This window comes from Vigna radiata, chromosome 1 (genome assembly GCF_000741045.1).
Source record: "Vigna radiata var. radiata cultivar VC1973A chromosome 1, Vradiata_ver6, whole genome shotgun sequence".
Taxonomy (NCBI): Eukaryota; Viridiplantae; Streptophyta; class Magnoliopsida; order Fabales; family Fabaceae; genus Vigna; species Vigna radiata.
In genome coordinates this window covers 686038-697280 of record NC_028351.1, presented here as the reverse complement: position 1 = coordinate 697280, position 11243 = coordinate 686038, and the positions used below count along the sequence as shown (strand labels likewise).

General features: G+C 32.1%; 2 protein-coding genes across 9 annotated transcripts in view; one reads left to right on the top strand and one right to left on the bottom strand.

The window, feature by feature from the left end:
• Nucleotides 1–478: 478 nt before the first annotated feature.
• LOC106769647 (glycosylphosphatidylinositol anchor attachment 1 protein) lies at nucleotides 479–6153 on the bottom strand. Of its 7 annotated transcripts, none has more exons than XM_022781246.1 (9): nucleotides 5768–6153; nucleotides 5192–5341; nucleotides 4264–4392; nucleotides 3723–3945; nucleotides 3367–3458; nucleotides 3077–3176; nucleotides 2128–2986; nucleotides 1902–2035; nucleotides 479–1431 (listed from the first exon to the last, which is right to left on the bottom strand). In XM_022781246.1, exons 4-9 carry the CDS (start codon nucleotides 3836–3838, stop codon nucleotides 585–587), a joined length of 2148 nt encoding a protein of 715 aa, XP_022636967.1. In that variant the 5' UTR covers nucleotides 3839–3945; nucleotides 4264–4392; nucleotides 5192–5341; nucleotides 5768–6153; the 3' UTR covers nucleotides 479–584. The 7 variants fall into 7 exon arrangements, with proteins under 7 accessions (XP_022636967.1, XP_014510842.1, XP_014510858.1 ...); XM_014655356.2 differs by having other exon boundaries at nucleotides 3723–3870; XM_014655372.2 differs by having other exon boundaries at nucleotides 3723–3829.
• A 2859-nt stretch (nucleotides 6154–9012) lies between these two features.
• LOC106769632 (nuclear pore complex protein GP210) overlaps nucleotides 9013–11243 on the top strand; it is a 28747-nt gene continuing 26516 nt past the window's right edge. For both annotated transcript variants that reach the window (XM_014655344.2, XM_014655336.2), the window contains exons 1-2: nucleotides 9013–9416; nucleotides 10628–10893. In XM_014655344.2, the coding sequence (XP_014510830.1) occupies nucleotides 9244–9416; nucleotides 10628–10893 (439 nt within the window). In that variant the 5' untranslated portion in view covers nucleotides 9013–9243. The remainder of the gene's footprint in view (nucleotides 9417–10627; nucleotides 10894–11243) is intronic.

Here is an 11243-nt window from a genome sequence, read left to right as displayed (position 1 = left end):
TGTTTATTTTGCATCTTTAATTCCAAATCAAACAGTGAGTAATTTGTTTCAACTTGTTATAAAAAATAATTAAATGACTATTATAAGTTGCTCTGATTACAATATTAACACTTAAAATATAAATATTTATATTTTATTTTTAAAAATAACTTTAACAATTAACTACATTATTTATAAAATAATCATTTTAAAATTTAACTATTATCAAACTTTTTATCACCAATTACATAAATTGAGGAAATGGCATGTTGAGAAACCACTACCCTAGATGTGATGAGTTATTAGGGTATTTATTTTTGTTATTAGAAAAAAAAAAGTCCATTATTTATCATTCTGACTTGTTCAAATGTAGATGAATCACTATCCAATATTTTCCTCATCTCTTCTCATGTGTGTGATGTTACAAGCAACTAAATGCTCTAGCTGTTTGAGCTCTTGCAGCTGTTCTTGAGCTCTTTTCCTAATTATAAACAATTACTTTCAGAGAAGAATGGTGTTCATTGAAGATGATAACAAAAAATCCAAGATAATAAAATTCTCAAATTCTCAATTGAATAGCTAGTCTGGCTAAGTAATAGTACATGTCAGCATGGATGAAATAAAATGTGAATACACAGTGCCCAGCATGGTAGATGAACAACACCTACATAGAGGTAAGTGGCACTGTTCCAAGCCCAAAGGGATTCCACCCACTTCCAGTAGTCACCAACATTAATACCATAAAAATCTTCAAATGCAACTTTAAGCAAAACAAATGCAACCGGAGGAAACACAACAAATCCTAAAGCAATATTACAAGAGGCCCTTAGTAAGGTTCTCCAGCTCCTGGCTTTAATATCAAGCTTCAATGGTCTAGCCAATAGACAAATTGGGACAATAAGTAAAGCCCCAATTTCTGCAGTAGCGAAGTTAATGACAGACATGAGAGACAAACCGATGAATGCTGTTGATATAGTTACAGACTTTAAGCTAGCCCACTTGTTTTTCTCGAGTTGAGACGCAGATGCTTCGGCACTTGGACAACCCAATATCAAGTATAAAATCAGCAAGCTAAAAATTGATAGAAAACCCCACAATACAAAGTTCATCGTTAGGGTGGTATTGGGGAGTTGACGTAGGAAAAATGGGAGTAAGGAGACAACAACACCCCATAAATGAATGACCAAAACCTTCCTAGCGGAATTCAACCATTCCCATGATTTGTGGCTGCCATCAACTTCTGAGGAGGATGGGTTTTGGGGATTGGAATTACTAGCATTGGCATGGAGATAGGCAGCAACTATCGGAAGTGGTGCGACAAGTAATGCAAATGGAATCATGTAAACTCCAACCGAAACAAACTTACCAGGAGATGTCAAGAGATACAAAAAAAATGACTGGTGAAATTTCTCAAGAAGGTTGTTTATTGAGCGTATGACTCCTTCAATTAACCTGCAATACGTACAAAACATTTTGGTTACGGTGATTAAACAAAGATATAGATCTTCCGATTGCGTGCTTTATAACATACCCAACAAAATTTTCTTCACGTTAAAGAACTCAAGAATTTCCCCTGTTTAACAATTTATGAAAAATACTTTTTTGGAGTTTCTTCAACTTTCCCTGCCTATATTTAACAGTTTGTGAAAATACATCAAGTTATATCTAACGGACAGAAACTCAACCGAGCGTTCAAATAACTGTCCAGAACTTTTCTTTCTTTGGTTTCAAAAATAAGGACAAGATGTTCATAACTTTGTACAGTTTCATTACTATAAGCGGCAAAAATAAACAGTACATTGCATATAATTTAAAATGAAAAACATGTCAGACTTACAACAATTTCATCAACAGCAAGCAAATTTTTCGATGGTTGATTTTCAAAATAGTTATACAATGCAACTCGCATGTGCGGCACATACCTTCCACCACGAAGTATGAATTCATTACGCCTGTACAGTTTAGTAAGAGAAACTTTTGGTGAAATTTCCAGAGTGATTGCATCAACTTGATAATCACGGAAGGCACCATGAGGGCCGGTGGGAACACCCAAACCCTGAGAGGAATAATATACATACAAAGGATATTATAAAATGGTCACAGGGAATATTGTAACAAACATATTTTAGATAGGTAAAAACAAAACACCTGGTAATACAATGAACTTGCCAGTGTTGCAGCACCTTCAACATACTCAGAAGCAGGAATACCAAACTTCCATTGGGGATTTAAGCTTCTAGCGATTTTTCCTAAGGATTCAAATATAGCACCCAAAGTATTGAGCCACCAGGAATCAAGCAGAGACAACATCTTCTTCACTTCTATCCGCAATCCTTGTTTATGCACTGCCATATAATTTACAATATTGATAAGATCAAGGTTCGGCATCTGGCCGTTGGTTGCTTCTGCATAAATATTAAGACTGTCTTCATACCGGTCACCTTGCTCAGCAACTTTAATTACAAGAGCTGCTGCCATAGTTCCTGCACGTCTAAAATCACCATTTAACTTTCCATCCAGAAAAAGACCTTGTCCAAGTTCATTAAAAGTGCTGCTCTCATTACATGCTTCACTAGTAACTGCATCAACTTTGTGGAAAACAGGGGCCTGATATTCTCTTAGCCAAGCAGCCACTGCAGAATATTCTCCATATTGTGAATCAGCTACAAGCCATATGATATCCTTTGCCAGCCAAGTAACACGCGAAAGCAACGAGAACACAGAGTAAGCAATGCCCAAGGACACAGCCTCACCCAAACCAACTTTGCTTCGATTGTAAGGTGTCACCAATACAATAGCTTCCTTTCCATCCCCACGTGGTGCCCTAATAATGCCAATAGTGTTGACTCCAAACGAAGAACAAGTTCCATTTTTGGAGATTATACCTGAATCGGGACTGGTAAAGAAGTGCAGTGGATGGAACTGACTGAATTGAGGGTAAAACTTGTGGAAAGTAACTTCAGCATCCAAAGCTGACATATACCGAGCAATAAGCTTTTGACTCTCACTGTATTAAAACACAAAAAATAAATTATTTCTTCTTTTTCCTTGTGAAGTTGTATAAAGTCTCTTATGATAACACGAAGGAAAGAGTTACATAGGTGAGGCCGTGGAAGTGAACTCAAGATCAGTTAGGTCCTTGATGAATTTATTTGCATCTGAGACATGGTGAGTAGAAAGCATGTTGTATGCAGAACCTGCAGAAGAACCAAGTAACAATAGAATTAGTGAGTAGGAGATAAAAAGGTATGCCATGTGTTTGGTTTTCTGTTTGCAAGCATTCCAATGTGTGTAGACAGTCAGTTAGCACTTCTGGTAAAATTTCTATTTGAGGCTGCACAAATGGAAAAATAAACTAGCATGCAGTAAATTGAAAATGAAAATGACCTGGCATAAGGGCATTCTCGGAAATGTAGGTATTCTTGGCAAGGACAGGGAGAAGGAGAAGAGCCACCACCCCTGCCAGGAAACAAACCAAGCTGGAAAGAAAAGAGTTTTAATTAAATTCAAATCACTCAATGTAATACTAACAACAACAATAATAATAATGTTAACCAGTGTCTTTAGAGCACTGATTAAAAACTCGAAAGCACTATTTAAAGTGCTACCAATGCACCTCCGCATAATTTCCAATGCATCCCAATACGATTTCCAGTAAAAAAAACGTTCAATTATTGAATTCTTAATAGTCTTACCCTCAATAATAATACAAGTACTAGTAGTATTAGCAGCAGCAGCAGTACCTGACAATATTGCTGTGAGAGATGAGAAAGATCCCTAAGCGTACAATTGGGCGCACTCTTGGTTTTGCACTACTGTTCTCATTGGCACCCATGTCTTCCCTCCGGTTCTGATCCATAAGTCACAATTACCGCAGTCAATCCAACATTCCTAATATCCAAGCACTAGACTTGTCAAAACAGCCCATTTCATAAGATTTTACCCATGTAGCTCTTTTGTTCGTTCCTTCAATTAGGATAGGATGGAGGAACAAAGAAATTATACTTTGTAAAAATTAAAGGATGATTTGAGGTTGAAAGTAGAGGGGGATGGGAGATCATGTAGGAAAAGGGGAATACAATAAGCAGGGAGACTAATAGGGGGTTTGTAGTGAGAAATCATAGTTTATTAGATATTGACAGAGTATACTTTACACATAAAGCAAATAATTAACAAGTTAGACTTGTAAAACTTACATAGAAGAAATTCAAAAAGACCCTAAAAAATGTTTGAAATCTCAGTATATGGCAGTTCAAGAAAACCATGAAATATGCATGAACTTACAAAATCAAGAAGTCTTAAAGCAGCAGTCCGAGTAAATTTTCTAGCAAAAAGGAAGCAAGTTGATGCTTTACCCTTGCTGCTGCACTATTCTCTTTGGTATTCTGTTTCGTAGTATATATTATCTATGTCCTGAAAACAAATAACCAAACTTTTTTTGCACACATTTTCTTTCATGAAAGTAGAGTAAATGCACTTTATATGTTTGTCTCAAACTGAGAAAGATATGTTCATGAGTGAAGCATTTCTGCATTAGCTTTCTTACTATAGTACAGTTCAATAATCATCTTTTCTTCCAGGTGGCTCACAGTATCTGTGTTTTATTGCATATTCAGCTCATTACAGTATCAACAACCACTCATAAATTGAAAATTACCCAATTGATTGAATATTTTTGAAAAAGTTTTACTAACACATTGATGAACATAAAAACTAAAAAACTGATTGCTCTTTTATATGGTACTGGCTTCAATTAGACTCACATAATACCTTTGCTTTATTCACAAAACAAAAGATTCTTTCATTTCACACTGATAAATCATTGTCCACTTTGAGTCAAGTCTTCACGAATTTGTTTTTTGATACCATTCCAAAAGGTTCCTTACTAATAGAAGTACATAAACCTATGTCTATTTCTTGTTTTATCTGAAGTAGGACTTTGTTTGTATCCTAATAGGTACATATGCCGAAATGCTGTAGTAGGTGATTTATTTAATTGTTTGCATTCATTTTAGCTCCATTAGGGGGTTACCTACCTATCATTACCACCCATGATATCTTCCAAACAAATTAGTATTATTGTTGAGATAAAAACAGTGAGAATGTTTTTGGCTGCTAAGGCAAAATCATTGTTTAAGATGCATGAAAGTGATGATCACGGAATGGAAGTATATTCAAAAGGGAGATTTTGCAGTGGCAGTAAAGATGAAACCTTAATAAATTTTAGAAGCGTAGGCGTAGCGTCTGAGTACTTGTAAGTCACTGGATGCCATCCCCGGCGCTCATGATCCCTCGAGTTGGAAATATCCCAGGCAGTATGTGTCAATGATCTTCGTGTGATTTCTGCTTCAAGGTCCTTTTGCTGCATTTTTGGAAGGCAAACACTCAAATAAGTAAATTGGAACTGACATAGTGATCACAAACATCAATTTCTTTAACCATATGTGTTTTGGTGTGATGCTTTTTATTCAACTTCAAATAATGCAACAATGTTGAAACATCTAGAAACAGTGCAGAAAATCTCCATTCCAGTTACTCTGTCACTCAAATCATACAAATCCAAGACCCAAAAAAGTATACAAAATTTGTTTCTTCTCAGCATCAGTTTTTTAGTATAATAAATTATGCCATAGCAAGTTGTTGAATTATGTCATTTCACCATTTCCCACCCTTTGAAGCCTTTTATCAAACAGTACATAAACGACACAAGCACAACAATTAGGAAAACTGAAAACTGGGCCACAACCATCCTTATAAAAAACACGAAAAGTATTTGAAAGAAGCTAACCTTGATTCCTCTTCGCCGCCTGTACCACCGCTGCCGTCAAGCCGTTGAATCCACTTTATGTTGTCGTCCTCTGTGTGCTGTCGTCCACCGTGCGCCGCCGTCTATCGTCGACTCTATGCTGCCGTCAGCCGTCTGCGTTTACTGTTCAGCGCTTAAGCAAATGTTTGTTCAGAGGATGAGAATAGTTCAGGTCGCAAAAAAAATGGTTTTGTGGGATCTATCGCATCCACAGATCCGTGTTGATGCCTTTCTCAGGTCCTTTTGCGTTTCCACATTCTCCTTTGAGTTGTCTTTGGTGGCTTCTGCGATCTCACTGCTTTCGTTTCTCCTTCTTCCCCTTTCTTACAGTAACAAATTTGAGAGAAAGTAAGTTTCACGACGATGAACTCAGGTGATATTTTTCACATACATAAATTTCTTACATTATTTTTTATTTTATTTTTTTATTTAAAAAATACACAAACTTATTCTTTTACAATTATTTTATTATTAAATATATCATTTCTTGAATAGTTAAATTAAGTTAAAATAATTATTTAAAAATGTATGCAGAAAGTTTGCATTCATTTTTTAAACAAATTAAAAATGTCATATAAAATATATGTATAATATTTTGGCTCTGTTGGTATTAAAAAATTTAAATAATTAAGAGAAAAAAGTAATAATAGTGTGGTAAAAGATCGATTATTCAAATTAAACAAAATTAAGACTTAAGAGAATAAAAAATACAATATTAATAGTTTACTGATAAATTAAATTATGTTAGAATATTATGAGAATTGATTTCTTGAATTAAAGAAATTGAATGTTTGAAGAGCATTGTCACTGTTACGGATTTGACAAATTAAATGTTTTAATTGCAAATTACCTTATTGTGAATAATTGTAGATTCAAGTGCACCGATGATGAATGCTATGGGTTATGTTTCCTATGAGATTTAATGTTTGAATTGAATTGCTTAATTTTTTGAAAGTACCTAGTTGTGTGGTTTGTGACTTTTGTTATTTTTATTAGATTAAAATTAAGGAAAAATGCTATGTATGATTAATAATAATTAAAGGCATGTAATGAATTTTGTTAGTTATGAAATAGTAAAAAATTTAAAGATATTTGATTTCAATTTAGTAATGATATTATTTTAATTGCTTGTTTAATAAATGTTAAATTATAGATAATTGATTTATTATTATAAAGTATTTTTGGATCACTCAAACGTTGATTAATTGTTCTTATAAGTAATATACAAGATGATATATATTTACTAGTTTTTATTTACATACTTAAAAGTATTAGACAATTTTAGTTTATGCATATTTTTATTATGAATATACCTACAAAGAATTAGAGTAACAAAATAAGTTGTCATCTTATTTTTATTATGAATATACCTATAAGTAGGTATATTCAACATAATACATAAATACTTATAACATGAGATAATCATAAACCTTTCAACAGAATAAGTTGTCATCTTAGTTCCAACTTAAATGAAAAATGAAGATATGCATATATTTAAAAATAACTTTTTATTCCAATTTATTGTGTTGATTATAATTCATTTGATATAATATGTGACATGATGATATAATTGTAAGTATGATAAGACTTTGTACATCAATTATCATTGGAAGTGACATAAAAAAACAAATGTGATAACAATTTCGTAATAAATTATAAGAATTTTTTATGTCAATTATTCATAAAATCAATATAGAAAGTTAGAATAGTGACAATTTCATCATAAAAAAGTAAAGACTTTTTATGTGGATTTTAATTAGAATCTATGACAGAAAATGAGAGGGTGACAATTTTGTAATAAAGTAAAAGAATTTTTTATTTGGAAAATATATTTTAATACCAATTTTTTGACACTGCACACGTGTCAAAACGTAGTTAGACGATCTTAAATTAAAAAAAAAAACTTTAGTTTTTCTCTTCCAAATATGTTCTTACTTCAGTTTTTTTTTTTTAATTTGAAATCATCCAATCACATTTTAACACGTATGCAGTGTCAAAATTGTGTCAAAAATAGATGTTAAAATATCATTTTCCTTTTTATTTACTCTCCTCCTCTACAATGCACCCTTATCAAACTATTGTTGTTGGTTTTCCTCATCTCGTCGAAGTCTTTGCTCCTCACTCTAACTAGGTCAATCTACTCCATCATTACAAATCCTCAATTTCTCAAAACCCAAGCAACAAGCCATCTACTTCAAGATTCACACGTGTAGGCACGAGGATTGGTGCTTTCTATTTATCTCTTAGTAATTTGAATATTCGATTTCTTATAGTGGTTTGTATAGATGTAAAATATTTAATGTGTAACATACAAAAAGTTTACACACAATGTGAATGAAGAGTGAATTAACATCACCATTATGAGAATCGCAACAAGAGACACAAGAACACAAAAAAGGAATTAACACCACGAATTCAATTTCAATATTTTTTTAAAGTAATTGAACAATTATTTCACTATTTAAATTGAAATGAAATTTAATTTTATATAAATATATCAATATTTTTATTATAGTTGACAATTTTATTAGACATTTCTGAAATTCAGTTAAAATGATTATATTTAATTATAAATTGAATATAATTCTTAATTTAATTATTAAATACAATATAATCATTATAATTTCTTAGAATATAATTATTAAATATTTTAGATGTAAATTTTAGAAATATTAGTATAATCATAATATAATTATTAAATTTATGTTTGATTTTTACTATTTATTGGTTAAAAATAATTTCAAAAATATTTATAATTAAATAAAAATTTGTTTGACTAAATTTCAAAAATATTTAATAAAAATATCAATTATAATAAAAATATAAGTATAATATTTATTTAAAAATTAAATTTAGAAAATAAAAAAATTCTCAATTTAAAAAATAGATCAAATTGAATTAAAATAAAAGAAATAAATACTAAATTAAATAAAGGTCAATCACACAACTCTAAATTAACACGAGACATTAACAGACATGTCAAACACTACAAATTTAACAAATGGATAATTTCCTTTTAAATTAAAAAAAGATAAAAAACACTACAAATTTAACAAATGGATAATATGTAATATACAGTATTGATATGCTCTTAGCTATTTAACTTGTTACCAAAATGACCGAATTAATCAAAATTAGAATCTTATACCATATTAAACCAACGTGTATGAAAAAAAAAAAATAGTATGTAAGCCTTAACTTTTATACTTTGGTGTTAAAAGACGTTACTTACTTTCTAGTTTCTTTTCTGGAAAAGAAAAAAAAAAAATACTGACATTGCTTTCCACGTTCCACTGTTTCTTCACTCTTCTCATATTCTGCTACTTCTTCTTCGCTTCTTAAAACCCTAAACCCTTGAAATCCTCAACAAAGCAGCATCAAATTCAACTATTCCGTCAACTCTCTGCAATGCAAAGTTCTGACTGAGTGCTGTGAATGATCGTTCTGAGCCACGCAAAATGACGATCGTGGCCTTGTTACTGAGTTTTCTGGTAACGGTGACGGTGGTGGTGTCGCCGTCGCACGCGGCTTCCAGTGGTCCTCACATTGCTGACGTCAACTTGCTCCTGCCGCCAAAAATGACGTATCCAGTTGATTACCGGCTCCAAGGAAGCGACGGTTGCTTCCAATGGTCCTCTTCCGTTTTCAATCATACTTACTACTATTTTATATTCTTCGCAATTTTGAAGTATATTGAAAAAAAAAAAAAAGAACTAGGTGATGTCATTTCAGTTCAGTTCAGTTCTCCATATGATAAAATTAAGGACAAAACTTAGATGCATGCAGTGGTAGCACGAGTGTTGAGTGTTGTTAGTGCTGTTTTCGGATCAGAACTGGATTTTCACTTAAACGTGATTGGTGAAATTCCTAGTAAAACTGCAGCAGCTGTGGTATCTAAGTTTCTTTGTGATAATAGCATTGTTGAGAAAACTTAGGCATATTTTCTTGTGTGCTTTCATGTGTAGTTTTACAATGAGAAGTGAAGTTTTACACCGGAACTTGTGCTGGCTTTCAATGATAACATTTGTTGTGCATACCACTGGAATTAAACTATAATTCTGAATGGAGAATAATATCTGAAGCATATAAGAAACTACATCTAAGATTTGTCCGAACTCTTTTCATATAAGAAGGCATGAGTGAGTTTAGGCTGCATTTGCTTTGGGTTTTAGTTTTCATATCACACTTTTATTTTCTATGAAAAATCCTTGCTCTGAAAGTTTATTTGAAAATGGAATCATTATAGTGGAACACAACTAGGTCAAGTAATTTAAGTTCAGTTGCACTTTGATAATTATTTTTATTAAGGTTAAATATGTTTTTGATCTCCAAACTATTATGAAAAATTATATTATAAAATATTTAGTCATGTATTTTATGAAAATCATATAAAACTTCATTAACGAAGTACTTTATAATCAAATTTAGTAACAAAACACAATTTTTTTATAACAGTTTGGGAATGAAAACCATATTTAATCATTTTTAGTAAAAGAAAGTCTAGTTAAAAAGAGGGTTTGGGAAATTAAGATGTGTTTGATGGTGTTTTTAGAACTATTTATGAAACAACATCTAAAGCTGATTTTTGGAACATATAAACAAGGAAGGATATGTAAATTGGTTTAGGAATTAAAAAGGAGATATTAATTTTGATTTTTTTTTTTTGAAAATTGCTCTTATCAAACAAGGTTTTTCTGAAACATGATTCCCTGGTTTTTCTTATAAAATTGTTATTCTCAAAAAGTGATTCCCTGGTTTCCTCAAGTGGTGTTTGTTGATTGGTTTTGGTTGTTATCCTTTGTCATTGAGTTGATTATGATCTTTTTTGTGGTACATACTTAGGTCATGGGATCATCATGACATTCTGTCTGTTGAGCCTGAGTATAATTCAACCAGCAAGTGCTCAACTAGTGCAAGAATAAGATCCATTTCCCCTTACAGTGGGCGGAAGGAAACTGCTGTTTATGCTGCAGACTTGAAAACTGGGATTGTGATTCGCTGCAAAGTCTTTATTGACAACATATCACGAATACAAATATTTCATAATTCTATTAAACTTGATTTAGAGGGGCTTGCCACACTACGTGTTCGAGCCTTTGATAATGAAGGTATCTCTGAAATCTTGCTAGTTTTGTACTTATCATGGGATTTTCATACATCATGAAGTCTGACGCCATTGTGAAATCTTGCCTTTACATCACCATTCGCTTGAAAATATGCTTTCTTTACCATATTTATTTCTTGAAAATTTTAAAATGAGCTTTAGTTAACGAAGAAGGCATACTACACCATGACAGTATTGACATTATAGGTGCTATGAAGCTCGATTTACTCTTTTCTGCCTTTTTAGCAAAGGCATTAAACTTTTCAGCATTTATTTATTTGTCTTGATGATTCTATATAATTATTTCCAGCATAAAGTTTTGTTAATTTCCTGTCACTCTTTCTCCTCAATTGG

Excerpts from the sequence above, each read along its gene's own strand:
- LOC106769647 (XM_022781246.1), bottom strand. The coding sequence starts at position 3,838 with ATGGATCAGAACCGGAGGGAAGACATGGGTGCCAATGAGAACAGTAGT. Across the intron at positions 3,459-3,722 it reads TCTCACAGCAATATTGTCAG|CTTGGTTTGTTTCCTGGCAG; the intron begins GTACTGCTGCTG and ends TTTTCTTTCCAG. Across the intron at positions 1,432-1,901 it reads TTCATACTTCGTGGTGGAAG|GTTAATTGAAGGAGTCATAC; the intron begins GTATGTGCCGCA and ends TACGTATTGCAG.